The sequence below is a fragment of the Candoia aspera genome, chromosome 8, assembly GCF_035149785.1.
Source record: "Candoia aspera isolate rCanAsp1 chromosome 8, rCanAsp1.hap2, whole genome shotgun sequence".
Lineage (NCBI taxonomy): Eukaryota > Metazoa > Chordata > Lepidosauria > Squamata > Boidae > Candoia > Candoia aspera.
The window spans coordinates 57,694,483-57,718,327 of NC_086160.1; the positions used below are offsets into that span (position 1 = coordinate 57,694,483).

Genomic DNA, 23,845 nt, shown 5'->3' on the forward strand with positions numbered 1-23,845 from the left:
GACACTTCCGGGTCATGTGGCCAGCATGACTCACGGAACGCCGTTACCTTCCCGCCGAAGCGGTACCAATTAATCTACTCACATTTGCATGTTTTCGAACTGCTTGGTGTGCAGAAGCTGGGACGAGCAACGGGAGCTCACCCCGCCGCGCGGTTTCGAACCGCCGACCTTCCGATCGACAGCTCAGCGGTTTAACCCGCAGCGCCACCGCGTCCCTCATCTTTAGGGGGACAAAAAATCCTTTAAGGTTCAAGCATCTGAAAGTCAGCCATATTTTGAACATTATTTTATACCATGAACAAACACCAGTAATTCTGTCTTAGTAGACTGACGTTAGTTGATTGTGTTCCATGAGCCATGGAACCCAAGTAATACACTTTTCCAGAATAACTGAGTTTGTCCTTACTGCATATATTTAATTGTGTCAGCTAGGTCATTTTGGAATTTGTCTTTAATTATCATATAAGGTGGGCCATTTTAACAGCCATACATTTTATTTTATTTTTTTTCCTGAAAAGAATAATATATTTTGAAGGAAAATAATAAAATGGGAATCTGAAACTGTGTACAGGCCTATATCTGAATATATTTTTAAAAAAGTGAAGGAAAGGATGCCAGGTGGTCATCTGAAGAATATCTTGAGTAAGAGGACTTTGACAGCATGGCCCTCATTTAGACCCAGTGGTATAAACCAATTTTCACCAAGGTGGACATCCCAGGCCCAGGAAATGATTATTTCCAAGCTCCCTGCAGCTGGGAACAATTGACCATGCTAAGAGCCACAGTGTGCCCTGAATCACATGGATTATGATTTGAACTTGAGAAAATCTTTGGGGAAAATTTTGTATGAGTTCTAAGAATTATGGGCTGGCTAGTTATAGGAGGCTGCCAGGTCAGACTTATTTTCTATACCTGCAGTGTCTGCTCTAATTGGCAGTATCTCCAGAGTCAATAGGGAGGTACCCATGCCTGTTTACTGGAAATTTACACAGCTGACTTTGGGATCTTCACTATGAAAACTGTGTAACAATCTGCCCTGTACATACTCTGCATCAAGTTATGATTTGCCAACAGCACTAATTAGTGAACTTTTAAGCTCAAAATTCTTCTCAAATGTACAGAAAGTACAGCAAGGATGATGGTGACAATGGTAATGTCCTCAATTTAGAGTTTCAGATTAAGATAATAATTATTTGATGAGATGAGCAAACTGCGAAAGTTCTATCTTGCTTTTGCTTTATAACAGTGTACTTTTGAACAGACCATTTGTACTCCTGCTTTTAAACAAGTGCTAATAATGTGATACATCATTTTTTATTAATCCTTTGTTATGAGCAGAATGCCTTAGGCAACAGACATGGTAGATTTGTCACAGGAAAATGAGACTGTTTGAATTATAAACACAGCTATTATTTTTGTTCTTGCATCGCAATTACAATATAGACATGTCAAGTGCACTCAAACTGGCCACTGCAGGACAAATGATATTTCAGTTTCTTTCCTTTTCTGAAACAGATTTTCCTTCCTCATTATATGACAGCAAAAGAGGAAGCCTTTGCACTATAGACTTTGTCCTCTTCTGCTGGATTTCTAAAATATAGAATAGGACATTTGAATGGAAATATGCCAAACTCTTCCAAGATCAAATGGCTATGTATGACAGACACATCTCAGTGTTAAAAACCTAATTGGTTCATCTGATTTCATTACTAGTTTATTATGGATTTCACTTGTGGATACTTGAACAACAGATCTGCTTGCTAAGAACTTATTTACTGTACAGTTGTGATGACATAGGTATAAATAATCTGATTACATCTCCTTATTTATTTACAGAGAGTAACTCAAAAGATGTTGCAGAATCTGGTTAGCTTCTGAAATCCATACAGCCAATCCTCTCTCTTGCACAAACAGGATATTTATAAAGGGAGCAGGTCTGTTTTCTCTGTTGAATATCACAGACTTTGAGATTTGCACATATGTTCACTCTGATGATACTTTATGTGTATATGGCATTTATGCAAGGAAATCTAGTAGCATTAAATAATTGTAAATTATACCTGAAGCATTTATTTTAGTAAGCTAATAATTGGTTACTTATTTAATAAATAAGCAATAGAAGGAACATCATAACATGCCTTATGTATCTGACCAATAGCAATAAACATGCTTCCAAACTGGTCAGGCCAAGGGTGAAATAATGGAATGTGATGATATCATTGCCCATCATGATATGAGGGAAACAAATGGAACATCTTTGACATCCATAAATCCTACGGGCACCGAGCTATGACAGTACTGATTCCTGGTACATCATATAACAAAAATAATATGGCAAAGGACCAACAAGAGCAGAGTGGGCAGTCCTCAAAAGAAACTATAATTTAAAGCTGAATAATATAACAAAAGACCTATCGTTCAGACCAAAGACCTATCTAGTCCAACGTTCTGACTCTAAAAGAAAGCTCATGGACATAAGATCAATAATCTTGCTTCTGTCTTTGAAACAAAATTATCTTTCATGAATGTGTCTAATCTTCTTTCTAAAGGAGTAAATTGGTGGCAATTGCCATATCACAGGGCAGTCAATTCCACTGTTTCCCTTTGCAATGTTTAAAGAAACCTTCTTGCTATCGGTCCCAAATTTCCAAATCTTAAGAAACTTCATGGTTTTGGTGCATACATACCTGCACTTCTTTTCCCTTTAACAAAATTGCCCTGAAGGTTGTAACCCTTTCTTTGCAAGGGACTTGCTTTCATTTCCCGATCTTTGGGTATTGGGTGCCCTTTTTGGGGCACCATTTCCAAAGTTATAAATAGAAAAATATATATTCTAGTAATAGTTTTGAATAAAGCAGGGATGGGGAGTCTATTGGATCTCTATGGCTGCATGTGGCTCTGGATGATGGGTTGAAGGTTAGACATACTTGCACACCTTCAGTATATGAGGATGCACACAGGTATATTGTGCCTCTTACTAACTTTCTGTTTTTTCAACCTGTTGCAGTCAGTGGATTGTCTATTAAACCTTTATACCATTCCACTTTTCTTCCTTCTTGGGCTCCTCTTCCTATTCATTTCCTACCTCCTTTTTTCCTATATTTCTTCTCTAGTTTTCTGATTGGCCATTTTTAGTAGAAAGGCCTTATATACTGTAGGAATCTGCAATCTGCAGCACTCCAGATGTTGCTCACTGTAACTCCCAACATTCTAATAGAATGTGGTCAACATCTGGAATGCCACCTGTGGCCTACTCCTGCATTACAATATTGGCCATTTATTTTAAATCCATTTTTCATTGATCCCTTATCCTGGCATAGAGATTTTGCAAAGTTGAGTGGTGGTGAGGAATTATACTGCTGACTTGATACTGCTCTGCTGGAATGATTAAAGAGTATAGTAGAGTTAGAGGAACATAGTTTCTTATATTCCACATTCTAACTCTCTAGTATGAATCTATTCTTGATCTATCTACTATCCAATCAATATAAATCATTTTACAAGGCAGTATACTTTTCTACTTCATATATGCACAGCTCTGAAATACTAACCTTCTGGTATTATTATTTCCATTCTGTCATGCTGATACCCAACATTTGGGGGAAAAAAATCTATTGCTTAATATTATTTATTTCACTAGGCACTGTAGATAATAAGGTAATGTTTGGATCAGAAAAAAATACTTGAACTATCAACCCTTCTCATTTTATGAACTCCATTATGTTAAATCATAGTTTATTAACTTTTTAAAAAAATTAACTGTTAATGTAGAGAACAGCTTACCTGACAGGCAAAGGCAATTGGATCAGCCACTTTCTGAAGCATCTGCTCAATCTCTCCAATTGTTGAATAGTACTCAATCTGCACTACAGCTTTAATGTCTCCTCCACAGTAGATATTTACATTTACGAAGCCAGCAGGGAAATCTTATAAAAACGGAAAATTTTAAAAGCTTATCAGAAAAAAAATGAAGAAAAAGAAGAATTATTGCCCAAACCTTTCCACACTGATTCACATTCAGAATGCTTCTGTGTTATCTATTCCAGATTGGGAAGTTAGTGATTCACAAGGGAATCAAACATACAAAGAAGCAGTAAGCAATGGAAGAAAAGATCAGCAGCAGTGGAGCAGGAAGGCAGAATTAAATGTGTTTGGAGGGTAGAGAGCAAAGGAAAATGAAGAAAGCTTTAAAATATACAGCATACTTGGGAATATTTATGGACATTTCAATGAACACTTTGAGTGTCCCAGGGGTGGAGAAGAATTCCCAGTTGTACACTTAGGTGATAATGCATTATGTATGAATCCACATAATGAAAAATGTGATAAGCCAGACTTGCTGTGTTTGTGCCCAGCCCCTGGACTTCCACACCACAATCCTATCTTGATGGCACCATTTTTTTTTGGCGACTTCAAATCAATTTTTGATTCCTGGCAACTGCCTTGACTAGTCCCTGCAGTTTTCTTGGCAAGATTTCAGAAGTGGTTTGCCATTGCCTGCTTCCTAGGGCTGAGAGAGAGTGACTGGCCCAAGGTCACCCAACTGGCTTTGTGCTTAAGATGGGACTAAAATTCACAGTGTTTTGATTTCTAGCTTGTTGCCTTAACCGCAATACCAAGCTGGCTCTCTTGATGGCACCAATAAGAACATCTTAAGAAAACAGTTGAGAGAAAATAAAGTTTTCAGTAGGGCAGATGGCCAAGGGCAGCACTTAATATTTTTGGAGGAGCTGAGTGCTGCAAAACAGGTATGGCCATATCTAACATGCAGGCAGGTTTGAATTTGGAGAAAGTTTCTTTTTTTAATTGTAATATGCATATGTTAGGGCTTATTTTTCATGTGTTTCCCATCTCAGAGTGGGAACTGAAAACAGTTTTCAGCACTGGTCAGAGAGACATCCAAGAGCCACAAAAAGGTTCACTTAGGAATCAGAGTTGTACTGGAGGACGATCTGTTAAAGAACTTTGTTCAACTCTGTTGAAGCAAGCTGAGACCACTGATTTAGTAAATATTATTTAATGTTATGATTTAATAAATGGTAGATATTAGTAAATTAGCACTGAGAGACTCTTGAAGTGGAAGTTTGATTTCATAACTCAATCCAACACATGGTTCACACTTTCTATTTCCTTACAGGTTTGCTGCTTGGTCAAAAAGGGAAAAGTAGATGGCTCAGATAGACTATAAAACATCAAAATATGGCGAAATATATTAGCATGAATAAATGACCAAAAGGACTTGAAGAAAATCCCCAACATCTTCAAGACAACAAAGCAAGACAACATCTTCATAAATGTCATGCAGTGATAATAATATGTGATTTTTAGCAGGAACTGATTAAGTCTAGCAAACTATGACTAATCAAGACATTTTAAGGACTGTCACCTGCCACTTTATCATGGATAAACAACCAAATGCTTCCAGTTTTTGATAAATCAAAACTTTTATGCCTCTGATTTAATAAAGTAGAATTTGATATTCAAAGCTCATGCATAAAAATCACAAAAAATAGTATTGAATTATAATGGGAAATACAACACTCCATTGTGTTTTATTTAATATTTTTACTCTCCCCTGTACTGTACCAACTCTTACCTAGAGCTTTGATGAACCTGACTTTCTGATTCCAAAAGTCTGGTTTAATACTGATCCATTCATTTTCTGTTATAAATTCAACAACTACTGAATCTTCAGGGACATCATCTCTTAAAATAATGAACATTTCTCCAGGGCACTGTAAAGTAAGATGGTATCCAATTAAATCTATACAATACAAATTACATATTTTCATGGAAGTTGTTTGAAACCTTAGCAGGAGAACCCAGCTACATATTTTTATAAAATGATTATTTGGCTTGCATGAGAACATGGACCATTTCAACAAAACATTAGCCCATAACTGTAAACTCCAGTCATTGGATATTATGCATGATTATAATGGAAGAACCAAAACTTTCAGTGGAAAATTTCAGTGGAAAATAGGACTTTTAGGGGAAAATGTGCAATTTTCAAAATGAATGTGATCTAGGACATGACATGAAGGTGATGAGGAATGAAATGAGACAGTCAAGAAAAAATTATTGGGCCAGAATTCAAAAACTCAGGAATAAATGAAAATGGTGACTGGGTATCTACTTTTAAAAAGTCAGCTTATTTCAAGTAAGTCTTATTTGACTTATAATTAGGGTTAATATGATAATAAATTTAATAATAAAATTTAATAAAATTAGGGTTGATAATAGGAACATATGTTAGACAACAGATGCAGTATATTGTCTCTTAATTCTCCCTTTAAATATGAGTGTGTGTTAGCTAATAGTCATAGTATTATTTCTCTTAATTCTTTTCTTTTCTTGATTGTATAGTTTTAGTAAATAACATTACTACTTTATTATTGTTTATTTTCTGATGTTATGTAAATATATTGAGAGCTCTTGCACCGAAGTCAGATTCCTTGTATGTCTAATCATACTTGGCCAATAAAATATTCTATTCTATTCTATTCTATTCTATTCTATTCTATTCTATTCTATTCTATTCTATTCTATTCTATTCTATTCTATTCATATTTGGCATTGTAGAAGTCTATGGAAAATATACCTTACGTTGAAACTGAGTGTGAGGGTGAGGGTTAGAGTGAATTCTTATGATTATAAATAGGTTCATATAAAAGAAAGGACCACTGGCAGGAAGGACCAATGGAGGGTCAGAGTTGCAGAAAAATGGTTCTTGTGGAACCATTTTCAGAGAACAGTGAGTCAAAGTTTAAAATGCCTCTCTACCTCTTTTATCCTTCTACTTCCACTATAAGATTTGGGGCTAAAATAAGTGCAGTCACAGACTTTCAGGCTTATTGTTTTTGACAGGATCTCTCAAACATTTAAAAACAAACTCATTATCATAGCAGAGCTTCAGTTGTTAAAAAGTAAGAATCTTGCTCCCTTTTCTTAATCTAAAGTCTAACCCCACCCCCCAGCAGGACTTTGGGGAGGCTGATTTGTTTTTGTGCACACTCTTTTTTCTCTTTTAAATGGAATAGAAAGGATGCATTTGTGGGGATTACATTTTCTTAAACCGAACTTACCTCACATGGTATCCTTTTTGGCAGCACTAACACTTCTGGTCTTCCCACCATCTCTGTGACCTCCTCAATTTCCACACTTCCGTCATCTAGCGTCAGCCTCCTTTCTAAGTCCAAAGATAAGACATCAAGTGGACCTGCCAAAGACATTATTTTAAGTCATAGAAGTTTTGGTGAAACTTATTTCCTGGTAAGTTTGTAAAATTGCAACACAAGCAATATTTGTGTATATGTATATGTATGTGTAAGTATGTGTGTGTGTATATGCACATACAGACACAATCATATGATTCCTTCCCCACATTGGGGAAGTTCAGATGGTCTTGCTGATAATTAGAGTAGATCACAAAAAGGAACACTCTGAAACGGCTTTCATTGATACTCCTTTATCAAATATTTACTGTTACCATTCATTCCCAAAGGATTCATCTCAAGTTGTGTTTTATATCTGAGTATTCAAACATTAGTCCATTATATGTCACATTCCCCATAATAATGATTCATTACTGGGGAAGATTCTCTTGGGTACTATTTGAGTCAATTAGAAATGGTTAGAATAGAGCTTATTCACAGAGAGGCAAAACTAAGAGGCATTGGGTGATCAACTCCAGGACAGTGACTGACTCCAAAATAGGTTGGATTCAGACAAACTAAGCCATAGTTTGCTTAATTACAATGTATTAAATAAATCACTGTTGGATGGGTTCATGTAACATGCTAAGCCAAAATCAAAGCAAACTCATTATGGCTTGGTGGAATGTGTGAATGAGTTCAATGGCCCTGGGTTTCAGGATAGGATAGGATAAAAGAATAAGTAATTATATTCTGGGGACTGAAAGGAAAATTCAAAGAGGAATGAATTAAAGCAAGCAGCTGAGTGATATGTGAAGATGTACAGAGCAAAAGTCATCATTAGGGTTTGTCAGGTGGCACTTTAACCTACTACCCTATCTCAGGATGGAGATCTGTGAATATTGAGCCATTTTTCTTGCCATCTTGGTGGGTACATATAGAGATCTATATAAATCTTGATGTTTCATGGGAAAACTATTTAACTTTATCAGCAGAAGCTATAGATGATTCTAGATTCTCCACAAACTTGTTATTCCTCATAGCTTCCAAGTTTGTTTCAGCTGTCAGCCTGGAATCAAGTGGGTCATTTAGCCAAAGTGATACCAAGGAAACATTCAAATAGCAACTGTATCTGATGAGAGATTCAGCTTATCTAAATTTCTCTATAGCAAGCTTCAGTTTTGGATTCAAGTTGTTGTTATCACTAAGTTTTCAAGCAGAGGTTGTACTTCGGGCCAAAATATATTTAAAAATAAATAAATAAATAAAAACTGTAGCTGGGCAAAAGTTCAGTTAAGATTATTTGGGCCTCCGCATACTTATACAGCAGTGTAGGGAATAAAATTCCATCAAATAATCCACACATTATTTACCAGAAACAGGCTCATAAATCCCTGTCAGCATAATTAGTATGCCATCACCGAGTCTTTTTCATCATCCCCAGGTCTGAACAAATCAATTGCTTTCACATCTGTCTTTTTCTTTTATTTCCCCAAAGAATTCCAATATCACATTGTTTTTCATTTTCCAACTTGCATGCTAATCTTTTCCTTTCCTCCAGACCTTGCACAATTCACATTAGCCAATCAATCCAGATTGATTGCTGGCTCTGGTGCATTCCCCATCTATCTTCACTTTATTGGATATACTGTTTACTTTCTTACCATTTGTCTTGTCAGGGGTTTGTCCTATTCTTTTCAATATGGCCCTTTCATCTTTTCATTCAAGAGCTGTACTTCCTATCAGTCAGCTTTCATTACTGATCGATTAAATTGATCATATGCCACCCTTCTTTTTAAAAGTCTCCTTTTAACAGCCATGGTCTTCTTTTCCTATCTAAAATCAATGATATTTCACAAAGTCTCCTTCATGGCATCTGCTGGGTTGGCCCTGGTTAGTGCTTAGACGGGGGGCTACCTTGCAAGGTTAAGCTGTAGGCTACTTGAAAAATTGAAAATATCCCTGAAGAAGGCAATGGCAAATCATTTCCATATCATGCCACAAAAGCTGCACAGATGCATCCATGTAAGTCACCAGAAATCAATCTCAGATGGAAGGTGACTTGAGTTTGCTTGTATTATTTCATAAATCAATGGCTAATCCAAATCTCGGGCACCCAAACCTTGTAAGACTTAGTGCTTTGTCTTGGCCAGCCACGATGTTCTACTACATATGAAGCAGAAGAAAGAGGGAGGCCTTGTTGATAAAGACTGGAAAGTGTTGAATGGATTGTATCAACAGAGAATGTGGCAATGAACTCCGAAAGTGGCATAGAAACTTAATAGCAAATGTAGAAGGCTAAGCTAGAATCTTTCTCCCTGATAATTTAATCTTTTAAGTGTCTGCAGATAGAACTGAAACATTCTTCTCATTGCTTTCTAATACTCTTATATTTGGTCTGAGTATTAAATTGTTAAGTAGGAAGTCTCCATTTAAATACTACAGCAAACAGTTATTTATGCAGCTTAGATTATTATCATCAAACTGTGCTTTTAGAAAAATGGCTGTGCATTTAAACAGTAAATATGATAGCCTCAAAAGCCAGCAGCAGAGAATCAGTACAGGTAGCACAAAAATTATTTGGATCTACTTTACAAAAACATGTCTGCAAACTCGCATTACCAATATTTGGAAAAATAGGTGACAATTTGAACAGCCCTGTTCTTGAAAAGCCTAGCAGTTAGGGGTATCCACTGGGGAAAGGGTCAGAAAAGTCAAAAGCCACCCAGAGTCCCTCTTTTGGGGGAGATGGGCAGCGACGAAATTTTAAAAATAAATAAATAAAATACATAAACACGGCAGCCGCAGCTGGATGATTGAAGACCGTCAGATTGGTGTAACACATATATAAAGGGGCATGAGTCATGGCCTCATGACCATCATCTGGACTTTTTTGACCCCCCTTTGAATACTCCTGCTGGCAGCATTTGCTATTCAGATTGAACTGTTACCTTGGAATGACTTTTTTTCTCAACCCAGAATGCACACATTCCTATTCAAAGGATAAAAATCTTTTATCCATTTTTGTTATCATAACATTTTCCCCCTCAAACAACTATTGCTATCTTAATTTTAGAACTTGATTTAAGTTCTCCATATAGTCTCACTTTTGTTAAAATATCTATATTTGACCGACAAGTCATTCTGTTAGATGCCAATTCATTTACACGTTAGACACCTTTATTAGTAGTGAAAACTTTGGAAGGTATGCAGTTTTAGAGAATGATGTTTTTAATAATTCATGACTTCTTCAGGGCCATAAAATATTAAACAAAGACCTGGGGATACAATAACGTATACAGATTAGTAGGAAAATAATTTACTTTTAATCTTATAGATTGAAAAAGTCTGCGCTGAATGTCATATTTCTCGTGGGTTATGTAAGGAGGCATCCTGAACAGCAGCAGCTACATTATATGAATACTCTGAGGCTTTCTACCACTAGATGGAGTAGCAGAGACATCTTACTGCAAGAAGAATGATCCCATTATTCCCACTGTCTCCACCCCTTTAAAAAGAGCTATTTCTCTTAGCAGGATTAGTCCATCAGTAAAAATCAGGAAAAGCTCACATGACAGTCAAGAGAAATATAGAGGCCTAGAATACTATCGTTTCTTTTCAATTGAAATCATATTCTTGTAGGAAGCAAGAACTCAGTTATTAGCCTACTCTATCTTTCTGATTGCCCAAGGAAGAATGTGTGGGTGGTAGAAATATGGGGGGAATAAACATAGGCATGTTGCCCTGTACTGTTCCATATTCAGAAAACATTCATTATCAGAGTTTTAATCCTGATATGAAGCAAATGAAAGAAAAACAAATGCCTGAAAATCCTCTTTGCACTATGTTACTGATACTGAAAAAATCCAGACACCAGAACTGAGAATCTTTGGCAGGTGGGAGACCATGCCTATTTTAATACCTTATTCTTCAATCTTTAGAAAAGGAGAAATTGGGGGTTGTAAAAGAGTGGTAGCGTAGAGAATCCTCAGTAACAATCCGTAGATCTTCCCTGCCTCCCTCCCTCCTCATAATTTATTTATTTATTTGTTTATCGAATTTTTATCACTGCCCATCTCCCCCGCAAAGGAGGGACTCTGGGTGGTTTACAATAAAAACAGAGTTAAAATTCAGCCAATTATAAATACAATAAATACAATAAGAGTAAAAAGAATCTAGATGGCAGAAAGTTCTCAGGTAGTCCGTGAGTATAATGGGCCCTTTTAGAATCATTCTATGGTGCTAGCCATCCCCAGGAGTGGCTAGTCCCCTTCCCATTCCAGGCCTGCTGGAAAACCAGGTTTTTAGTTTTTTACGGAAGTCCCGGAGTGAGGGGACCTGTCTCACCTCCAGGGGAAGAGTGTTCCAAAGGGTAGGAGCTACTACAGAGAAGGCACTCTTTCGAGACCCTGCCAGATGGAACTCTTTTACAGATGGGGTCCGTAACATGCCCTCTCTGTATGACCGGGTGAGATGGGTTGATGTGATGGGCATGAGACGGTTCATCAGGTATAGTGAATTCTCTAATAGACATAATGAATTAACATTTTTAGCTGAAATAAGATGGTATTGTATGATCATGGTTTGAAGAAAACAGTATGATTTTATTAAGATCTGAAGATAAAAAGCCAGAAAAGTATAGATTGGTTCTAATGCACTGCATTAGAGAAAGCATGCACATTTGAGCACTGCATGGAGAAAGCACGCATATTTGATTTGTCCCAAGGAATGTGAGATGGAATTGCAGTTCTGAAATATGAATGTAAATGTCTCTTCTTACTTACTCCAGTGGCTGATGCCTGTTTGGGCAAATTTCCCCCTTTGCTGATATGGAAGATTTAGCAGCTGGCATAATAATATCATCCCATTTCATGTTGTGCCAGTCCATCCAGGGGAAAAAAATAATGCAAAACAGAAGTTGGCTGGACTTGGAGGAGTGGGAAAAAGTGTAAAAAAGCATTGCTCCCAAGCTCTCCTCATTGCTTTCTACAAAAGAGAGCTGCAGAAGTAAAGCCTATGGGGAAGAAATTCATTCAGCTAGCATTTAAATATGTACTTTACCTAATGCTACATTTTCAAACCAAATCTAAGTTAGTTTCCTTGAGCACAATTCTTTGGCAAAAATGTAGGTAGGCTATAAACAAATAATTAAATAGACCTAACAATGGTTCTCAGCAGAATTTTTTAAATTATGTGCAGCTTGATATGAATGTGTAGGTCTATTGCATGCTCACTGAATTCTAAGGCAAAAAGCTTAAACTTGAAACATTCTTTAACAGACTTCTGGTGGGGATATGGTGGACTGAACAACTGTGCCCGTGAGCTCCGCAGGCAGAACTGGCATCGTGGCAGTATTTTTGGGCTCAGGCTGGTTTCTCCTGCAGTCTAGGAACATTTTTCTGGATCAAGGAAAACGCTCAGAATCAACCATTTGTCCTCTGGACAGCGAATTGCAGCCAGGAGATCATAAACTGCATTTGCGATCGATGAGTAAGAATTCACTGGGAGGCTGGGACATCACATATCCAAGCCGCGCTGCAGCCTTAAAGGGACATTAAGTCCAGCCACCCCATTTCTAAAGCACCCAATTTATATATACATATATATTTTAAGTATTTGTACCCTAAGAGAGGCTTTCTACATTAAGGAGAAACAATCTCTCTTGGTGCTCATAGTTATTTTTGTGACTAATTTTTTTTAAAATTCTTTTTAAGCTTTGGATTTTGCTTTCCATCCAATACTAAGGAAGGTTGAGAGTATATTATCTTCTCCCTGTCATTATTTTTGTGCTAATTTTGAAGATTTTAGCTTTTTTCCTACACATTGAATCTGCTGCTCTGAACTTTTACTTTCCTGCCGCTAATTTCTCTGGGAACTGTCTGTTATCTTGCCTTCAGTTTATAAACTCAGTTTGGAAACATTCCATTAGCTTTTACTTTTGCTGGTTAAGTACCTAGGGAGTGCCATAATTTACTGCCTGAGACATGGAGGATCTCAATCAGGATCTCTCTGACTTCAATCAAGATATTAAACCAGATATTAAGCAGTTTTTTTTATTCCTGCCAAATTATGCACAACATTCAGAGCATTGTGGAAAATATGTGGTCTAAAATGTGCCATCTGGTTGGGGATGTTGTGGATGAAACTGAAGAATTTAACAGTGATGGAAATGTCTCTTCTAAGAGTGAGATTGGGGCTTCTGCTGAAATGCAGGATGAAATTGACAATGCTGAATTGAAGAAGTTTAATGGAGAAATTGAGTGATTTTAGTTTAATATAGAATAAGGGATTGATTATGGAAAATTGTTGTATATCCTTGATGTTTAAAGTCAGAAGTCACTTCTTTTTGTAATCTATTTAAAAAAAAATTCCCTTGTGTTTTCACACTTTTTTTAGTTCTTTTTTTGGGTAGTTTTTTGTTTTTCTGTATCTTTTATCTTTTTCATCATCACGTTTATTACAGTCCTAAGGCCAGACACAATAAAACTATACAATAGTAACAATCTTACATTAATACATACATATATATCAAAACAAAAGAAATTAATATACTACAATCCAAAATTAATTAAGAATGAAAATACTAAAATGAATTGAAATAAAATACTATGTTAAGAAATTCAAAATCTAAGTGATTTTGCGGCATATTATGCAGATGGTAGCACAAAACTGGGCAACCTGGGAGGATATTTTTGGGTCCTTGTCTGAAAGAACTAACATTAGATAAAAGTCACTCTCCCTGCCTGGAAATTTGTTCAATAATGGATATATAAGGATCTGTCTAGAATCCTTATATAGGGAACAATATAATAGCATATGGCTTAGGGTTTCTACTGAGCTGTCACCACATGGACATAGTCAAAGGTGCATAAGAGTACCCTTGAAACATCCAAAAAGGACTGCTGAGGGCAGTGCATCCAGTCTGGCTAAAGTGCAAGCTTTACAAAATTTCAAAATTGTGATAGATGATAGATAAGAAGCTGGAATGAACCCTATCGCTTCTTGGCCTTTTGGCTAAGATCAAGTGTAGTATGATGGAGAACATTCTTTACTGCACTGGGTGGCAACAGGCTGTAGGTTACAATAAACTCTGTTTTCCAATGTCTTCTTGTGCTCCTTAAGCATAAACTAGCTTGGAGAACTGCCTTATTCTCCCTGTGACAGGGCCAATCCTGCATTAAATTGGTTGATGTGGCAAGATTTCTCCTCAGATGAGCATGGGTCAGAATCCAGGCTGCTTCTGAGGGTAAATCACGACAATTACAATAATTGTCATGACTTACCCTCAGAACAATAATCTATTGCTTCCCTGTCCCTTGCTTCTCTTTTGTACATTTCTTAGTTGTAAATGTATGGACAAAGTCTATAGAGTATCCTTATGCAGCACCCAGCATGGTGATAATTTCTAGTAATCAAGAGATTCCTAGTAATCAAGAGTAATTCCAAGTAATCAAGAGGTGGTGATAATTCCTAGTAATCAAGAGATTAAACTCTTTGCCCTTAATTATTTCTGTGACAGTGATTTCCAACCTATGGTCTGTAGAACACAAAGATTCTGCAGATGGCCCATGGTATGAAGTATGGATGCAAATATTAAATTTTATTAGGACATTTTAGGCAAGATATGAAATTTGTTATTCCCCAAAGTATAAAATATCTACATGTTTTTAATTACTTTGGACTTTAAGGTCCTGTGGAGGCCATGTCCTCATATGCAATGACATTAACAGAAGGTTTGTTGATTACCCTGGTTTACAGTATTCTTCTCAAAAGCTTTAACTTTGATGTAATGGTTTGCATAAAGGATTACTGTTCAATTTAAAAAAAAAAAAATCCCTCTTGAGTACAACTTACCAGAGACTTTCAGGCATTACCCTCATGCTGTACATTTCATTTCTATGTGTAAAATAGACACATAAAATAAACTGTGTTCTGGAATGTGCCAGGTACAAGGAAAATCACCTACATGGTTTTTTTTAATGAAAAAAATATAATAATCCTACAGACCAACTATTATATTTTTGTGTAAATGGTTTAGTCCAACACAAAGTTTGATCATACTGAGCTCCAGTACAAAAGGAGTCACTCTCTTAATTCTGTCAACTCACTTTAATCATGCAAGCTGTTCTCATCCCATTAGTGTTGGAAAGAAGAAGAAAACATCACCTACTTGTATGTGTGCTTCATTAGCAAAGAGCATAGTTCATTGCCAATGGTTAAATAAGAATTTAAGATGCCAGAGTGTTACACAAATCTATTTTTTATTTTTACAATTATTTTTATTTAAAGAATTTTCAGATATAAAAGATCAAGTAATATAAGGTGAGGGTAAAGAAAAGAAAGAAAGAAGAAAAAGGTGAAATGAAAAAGTGAAAAAAAGAGAAAAAAAGAGAAAAAGCAAATAGAAATAAGAAAACAAAAGTATACAAAGAAGTGACTCCCGATCTCCTTTACAGCAGTTATAAACAAACAAATCTTCACACCTCCCTCTTTAAAATTATATCACATTTCCCTTCTTCCCATTATTCAACCCTTTTTAATCATCAGATCATTTTTCTCATTTTCAGCAAAACACAAGTTCAGCTGTTGATAACCTGAAGATCTTGGATTGCGACTGAAATAAATTTGGGGAAATTTTCATTAAAAATGTTAAGTTTCCTAGCCAACCTGCTGATCGCTACCTGGCTATTGATTGTATTTTTGTTTCTTCTGCCACTAAAATAATTCAAACATTTGAATAAATAATTCAAAATCTTGCCATTTCATCAATAGCGACTATTTTCTCCCTTTAGGTTCTGAACCTCAGCTAAATGCAAGAACAAATATTTGGTCCAGTAATGGAAGGCTGGCCTGTATTTTGACACAAGCAAAAGGGAAATAAATTCTGTAAAAGACTACGAGTATATGAGACTCCTCCCTACAAATTCTCAGTGAGCACCTGAGGACTCAGCCAAGGTATTGTTCACCTATTTATTTAAAATAATTACATATATCACTCATCAGACCATATGCAAAGCAGAACACAGCTAAACATAATGGCTTCTGCCATGCCATCTTGTTTTCTTTGCAAGGCATTCCAAAGGCATTTAAATCTGACATAGATTCCCCCCATTTTGTGCTCACTATCTGAAGAATCCAACTGCATTTGGCATGGTGTTATCAAGATGTACATGTATGTGAATGGGGTAGTGCTATCAAGGACACTTGGACAAAAAATAAGGATTAGAAATGTTTGAATGTTCCAATCTGGAATTCTGAAGCAAGGTCAGATTGGGTAAGCTTCAGAGATCAGCTTCCCTGATCACTCTTCAGGTTTGGCAGAGAGGCAACCTGCTGGTGAAAATAGGAACTAGTGGCTGAAATAAATTTTGCATAAAGGATAGGAATATATCCTGTCTTTCCTATTGTGGGAATGACTGAACTTTAAATGTTTTGGGTATTATTTTAAGGAAAGACAATGATGACATCAGATTGAAAGAAGCCCCTGCCATTTTAACTCCCTCAAAAGAAACAGGAAATTTCCACTTAAAAAGCTCAATTATGAGCTTGGCAGGCAGATGGAAACAGCAACAACAATAAATGACAATAAATATCCCACACCCCTGTTGAAATGTGCTGGAATGCATATTTTAGGCAGAGAAAGCAGGGACAAACATTAAAAAACTTTCCCTTGGAGTGGCCAGGAACCAGAGTATTTTGTTGCTTATGATACAACAGCATTGATTTGTTGTTGGTGTCATAGAGTAGACCGATAGGAATAGAGCTACAGAATTGTCTTAAAATCTTCATATGGTAGGATCCTATATGCATTTTAGGAAAAGTTGTTGAGAAGGTGATTGGGCTGCAACTTCAGAGGGCCCTGGAGGAAGCAGGTTTTCCCTGATCTTTCAGGCAGTTTGAACCCTGACTGAAAGATCAGGGAAAATCTGCTTCCTCCAGGGCCCTCTGAAGTTGCAGCCCAAACCCTCACAATGGTGTTTCTTGTACTTGTCATTGACCTCTGGGATGGCAGTAGTAACTTAGACTGGGATGGCACATCCATCCTGGTCCTTCTTGATCTCTCAGTGACCTTTGATACCATCACCAAGGGTATCCTTCTGGACCTATTTATGGAGGCACAGTGTTATGGTATTCTCCTTCTTCCTTTGAGGTTGTCTCCACAAGTGTGGGTAGTGAAGGAGAGGTCTAGCCCAAAAACTTTGCTATGTGGAGGACCTCAAGGTTCTACCCTTGGCCCATTCTCATTTAATATCTACATGAGACCACAGGGTGAGGTCATCCAATGACACAAGGTTAGATATCATCAGTATGCTGATGATACCCAGCTATACCTCTGTTCCTTGGGCCAACCAAATGCTGATGTCAAGGTCCTTTTGCAGTGTCTGGAGATAGTAGGTGCCTGGGTCACTCTGTCAAGACCAAGGGACCCCCTGGTTCTGGGAACTTATCATTTTTGGCTCTGGATGGGGCTGCACTTCCCCCAAACAGAATTGCTGAGGATTCGGGGTTTTTTTCTAGACTCTCAGCTCTTGCTAAAAGAGCAAGTGGCTGCTGAGGCAAGAAGGGCATTTCCACAGATCTACCTTGTGTGCCAATTGCACTCATTAGTGCTTTCAGTACGTCCTGGAAGAATCTCAGCTTTAATCCTTATTCAGGGTTATGAAGATGAAGTAATGTAATGTTGATTTCAATGTCATAGTTAAAAAAAAAAACTACACTAATTGAGAATATACTCAAACATATGGTTTTTGAGTAATGCTTTTGAAATTTTAAATATGGAACTGATTTAGAAACAGAGCAGAATCAGTTCAATTCCTTTTACTTCAGTCAGTGACAATAAAACAGTAAAACAATATACAATACAATAAAACACTTAAGCTAAAGAGCAGAATCATGTCACATGGATTGTCCTGAACCATTTCACTTTAGATCATGGACTGGATATCACATGTTTAATGCTCATATACAAGTGTGACTAAGGTAAGTTCCTCTCTTATGTTCAAAATGCATGGATCTGTTTTCTCCATGAATAAGTACAGAAGGAACCAGATAAATCTATAGGATTTTACAGTCAGGCTTTTTTCCCAAACTATTTTTCAGTGCTTAAACCTTGCATAATCATTACTGTGTTCTGCTGAATTAGCAGCTCAGATCCTATTTATCATTGTTATTATAATTTGACTGTCAAATGATTCATCTGGCTCCATTCTCAAGCAGTTTGTACCTCAAGCTTAGTTTTGAAAATGCAGTTCAAAGGATGTCTTTTTTTTTTTATCCATGTCTATTCTTCTTAATCCTGCTTTCCCATAAACTCTCACCACTGTGTAATACTTATTAACCTGATACTTTGCTGGCAGCTAAAGGACAAAAGCATTCTTTCTTCTTACAAATTAATCTTCCAATTATTTACTCCCCAAGAAATGGGTATTCTGGCAAGAATTCCAACTGAGTGTCAGCAAAGCATTATGCTGAAGAGTGGGATCTTAGCTGAATGCCCTTAAATTTCAGGGACTGATTGCTGCTCCCAAAATCTCACCTTGGCACTCCATCTTTACCTTCATCTGGATCAGGACGATTAGGAACCAGGCCTGCTTTTGCAAAGTTGCAGGTATAATTATGGCAAAGTAAATGACAGGCTTCAGATACTTAGAAAAAAGGACTACTTAAAAGATCAGTAGAGTATCCTACTTAGGACACATTATGTGAAGACCTAGCTCTCTGGAGAAAGCTCTAATGCTGGGAAAGGTGGAAGGAAAGAGAAGAGGACAACCAGCAGCAAGGTGGATAGATGCAGTTACTCTGGTGATGAGTGCACCATTGGGAGACTTGAAAGACCAGTTAAGGACAGATCATCACGGAGAAAATCTATGTGGTCACTAGAGTTGAAAACAACTTGACAACACATAATAGATTGATCAATCAATTCATCAATCAATCTGCATTTGATTTAGTAAGTGAAATTATTCCTTCTAAATGCTTCCCTGCTTTGGAATGCAAGCTCGCCAGAAGGAACTAGTGATTAGTCCTGGCCTTCTAAGCGGAAGATGCTATTGGCAGGCCAATCCACAGATCCTGTTTAGAATGCTCTCTTCTGACATGACTCCCTTCTCTCTTTGAATACCTCTTGATCAGCATTTCTATTCCTTTAGTTTGTCCCAGATAATAATGTGTCAAAATCAGCCTAGAAGTGATCTTCCCTTGGGAAAGAAGCTTCTAATTTTCAGAATGTTTCTTTTAGTGGTAGTTTTCAGTTTATTTATTTAATTTTATTGCAGGGGGCAGAGAATGCTGCTACTATGGTTGTTTTCTACTACACCTCCCCTGTTTTTAATTTTATTTATTTTTTGGTGTTCTATTTATAACCTGCTTTTTGCCCCAGGAACTAAAGGTGTCATCTGCATTCCCTTCTCTATTTGTTTCTCCATAAAAACAATCATATGAAGTAGGTAGACTGAGGGACAGCATCCAAAGTTACCCATGAGTTTCTGTAACAAAAGCTGGGTTTCCTTACTTGGTCCTAGTTTATCACCTCAATCACTGCATCTCACTGGACCTCCTTTTGCTACCTGTCCAGCTTCCTATATATTCTAATCTGGGAAAAAAACAACAAACAACCATGAGAGATGTTGCTCAGGATATCTTGCCTTGGGATTGAATTATAATGAAGGCAGTCAATGAGGCTGCAGAGCTTAAGACAGATTTTGTACAAGAAAAGCAGGGCATTTGTATACCTCTGGTACATCATAATTTAGATAAGTGCCAAAATGCATACCTTGTTGATAATTGTATGAGAATTTTTTTTCTATCAAATTTAATTTTTAACAGTAGAAATGGAAGTGGTTAAACAAGGTGAAAAAGTAGAATAGCTTGAGAGGTTTCTAGTCCTCCCTATCTTAGAGTACTCCTGAGAGGATGATATGAAAGATGTGGCTGCCGCTGATTGATTTATGTCAAAGGGAGTCATAAAGCCCATGCTAATCATGTTGGACTATCCTGCATGACCCAGGGAATTCTTGCCTCATGTGAGATCCCTCACAAGTTATGAGGAACATCTCTAAGCAAATGTATCTCTATGAGAATAGACAGCCAATGGGCTAGAATCCAGGAGACTGAGAGTTCTAGTCCCATCTTAGGCATGAAAGCTGGCTGGGTGACCTTGGGCCAGTCACTCTCTCTCAGCCCAACTCACCTCACAGGGTGATTATTGTGGAGAAAATAGGAGGAGGAAGGAGTAATAGGTATGTTCCCCATCTTGAGTTATTTATAAAAATAATGAAGGTGGGGTAAATAAATAAATAATAAAAAAGCTGTATATTTATGACCCCATGAGATACAGAATAGAACTATTCATTTATCAAGCTCTGTAATCAGATCCTTGTAAAGGCTCAGTCCAGGAAGAAAACCACTATGTTTGTAAGTTACTGAACTTACCATATATGTATAGTGGATATAGAGTACAGCATTATTTTCTTGGCTACCTATATTAGCAGATTATTTATTTTATTCCTGTGTAAAGTTTCTCTTGTTCTTTTGGAAGAGGACTGTGAGGACTAAAAAATGGCCAACAAGTGATGAACCCAACCATTTTCTGTCAGGTGCAGTGGGAACTCAGAGATTAATCTATTGGAGTGGGTGGCTGGGATGCTCATCTTTTGTGAACAGAGCCATTAAGAAGAAAGCTTTATTTGTTTGTTTGTTGCCCAGTTCTTCCCCGATGCAGCTTACTTGGACATACCTTCTAATTATATCTGCACAATGACTTCTGAGGCCAGTTGGATTGAGAGACAATTACTGGCCCAAAATCACCTAGTGTGCTCTATAATCAACTGAGTTCTTGAATCCGGTCTCCCTGATACAAATCCAACATTTTAATCACCAACTCACACTGGCTATCAAATTCAGATAAGGAGCATATCTTTTCAACCCCAACCTTTCCAGATTTAATAAGTTTCTACTTGACTTCAAAGGTTCATGATCACATAGTTTTCTATTTGCATCCAAGTGGGTATGGACCACCTCTTTCTGCCATTCAATTTTGCAAGGATGGTGATGAAGGGATGGAACCAGCCATATTTGGCCTCACACTCTCATTCAGACTTAATTCCAGGTTAGAACTAGAATGCAAACTATTCTCTTGTTTTGCTCCATATTATTGGCTGCATTAGTCCAGGACCAGGGAAACACTATATACCAATCAAACAGGAACTATAACACTATACACTATATAGTTGAATGAACACTATATAGTCAACAACACTATATAAACACTATACTGTATAATCCACAAACACGATATAGTTGAACATCATGTCACATGCTGTACCTTATTGCTGGGTTCATACCACAAACTAAATCTTAAACCTGGTTTAATGAATCACATCCACTGTGTTCACATAACTTGGTAAGACTATGGCTGGTTTTCACAACCACAAACTATCAAATCACATTTCAGCTTTGTCTAGCATGTTATCCAATCCCATCCAATATTTTGAGCCAATAAAGCTTGCAGTTTGAATATAAGTTACTTACCTTACTTTATGAGTTCAAGATACTAAAACCAGTTTGACACTCTGTCTTAGAACTTTACAGTCCTCTTGGCTTGTATTCTCTTGGTGCTTGAATATTTTAATACATACAATAACATCTTAACTGCTTTTTTAATAGACATATATTTTATAGGGCTTCACAACACTTTGAAGGACATGTTTTGCTTTGATGAAGGTTAAAAAAAGACTCTTCAGAAGTGAATCACAAAATAATGTGTGAGTATGACCTTTTAAGTAACCAGAAGAGGCTTCTCTGTGTGTGCTGTATTATGCCAAAGCCTCTTCCAGGTCCTGGAATTCTCAGAGGAGGTTTTAGAAGTGAAATGGAGGAACGTGACCACTTTTCCTTGCTTTTGGAAGTGGAGGATTTTATAAAACAAACTCTATCACAGCAAAGGTCCCTTTCAAAGCTTTGTACACAGCTATCCCCTTGTCAAGTGAAACAGGTCCTTGGTCACTGCAGCTGTAATAGCTATAACTATAACTCAAATCCATGTAGTTTGAGTGTGTTGCAGTTTGATCCTTGTTGTAACTTGACCCTTCAGTGCTGATGTCTCAAGTCTTCAAAGATTCTAGGGTTGTGAACTAATGGTAAAATACTTCTAGCTGGATCAAAAACAACACACAGGATGCAATGTCCTATGCATTCTGGAAACTTGAGGTACATGCAGAACTTTGCAGGCTTCTAATGGAGCAATGGATTCTAATTCAGCATTTCATTGAAAGCATCCTAGTATTATTCCAGGGAAAATGGCATAGCCTTCTTGTCTATGCATTATAAATAGCTATTTAATGACTTAAGGGTCTCTTTGATATTCATAATGTTTTTCCAGCAAGCTTTGGATAGTAAAGAAATACTCATTACAAGGAGCGATGACTTTAGACCTTGCTGAACAATATCTTCTGCACACAATATAGATAAAGTGCATGAGCCCTCTGCATACAGATCAAGCAGATTTGCCCAGGTTTTTCACAGAAAATGTCTATTTCATTTTGCAAATATTCATGAAGTCTTGCAGAACAGATTTTCTCTTACAGATTTTAACTGGATGATTCAGTAATAATATCCATATACATTTTAGGATAAGTCATGAGAGGAGAAGATTAATCTTTCGCTGCTTTCACAGTCTGTCTCATGTCCGAAGCCTTTGAGTTTAGTGATGGAGTAAATTCATAAATCAATAAACTGTTCTATCTCAAACAGGATTATTTTGTTAGGATTTTGGACAGGACTTGGGATCTGGTTAAAATGTTTCCTTAATACATTAATGTTTCTTCCCACAGGAACTGACCTAGGACATCGTATGAACCCATCATTGAAATTGTTTTTGTCTGATTATTGTATTTTTCCCCCTATTCCAGTAGGGCCATTTTTATTACTATCATTGAATTATATTGTTTGTTTTTAACCCTCTGTAAGCAACCCAGAGTTATGTGTGCATGGGTAGCCAGTGAAATTTACATTGTAAATAAATAAATGTTTCAATTATTTTTTTCAGGTAGCATGAAGTGTTACACAATGGTGCATAATGGTGCAGTTGCAAAAGGATAAAAAATGATTCCATGATCTCACAACAATGTCAAAGTATTACGCAATGCCACACAATATCAAATATCAAATATCAATATTTTTGTCATCAAAATTTCATGTCATCAAAATCAACTTTTGATAATTAAAATTGGGTTCAGAGTTCTGTGGATACTGAGTGCCAGGGTTATTGTATTTTTACCTTAGTTTAATATATTAATATGACACAATATCTTACATCTCTGTGTAGCATCTAGTTTAAATACATATTCTGTTTCTTGTATGCCATCAATTTGGGCAGCCTGATCCAAAGATGCTTTAAAAATAAAATAAGATAAAATAAAGGGACCATGCGTGCCACTTGGATCATGAACTGCCCACTCGGATTGGGTGATAATCCATGCATTCAGAATGTTCAGGTATTAAGTCCAGATTTTTCAGTGGAATTTGCCATATCTCCCCCTTTATTACTGAAGTTCAGTATACAATGACATTGTACCCATTTTTTGAATAAAGATTGTTTCAATAACGTTCTTTCTTGGCATGACAGATATTTATGAAGCTGTGCAAAGCTTTGGGGGGTGGCTTGCTTTGATAAAGGCTTTAGTGAAGTGCTT

General features: G+C 36.9%; 1 protein-coding gene across 1 annotated transcript in view; it reads right to left on the reverse strand.

Annotated features, from left to right (window-relative positions):
- The window catches only part of BANK1 (B cell scaffold protein with ankyrin repeats 1), a 163,458-nt gene that overhangs the window by 105,522 nt on the left and 34,091 nt on the right, over window positions 1-23,845 (reverse strand). Inside the window, exons 3-5 of the mRNA XM_063310173.1 lie at window positions 7,086-7,219; window positions 5,597-5,735; window positions 3,784-3,926 (exon numbers count right to left, since the gene is read on the reverse strand). Of these exons, the coding sequence (XP_063166243.1) occupies window positions 3,784-3,926; window positions 5,597-5,735; window positions 7,086-7,219 (416 nt within the window). The remainder of the gene's footprint in view (window positions 1-3,783; window positions 3,927-5,596; window positions 5,736-7,085; window positions 7,220-23,845) is intronic.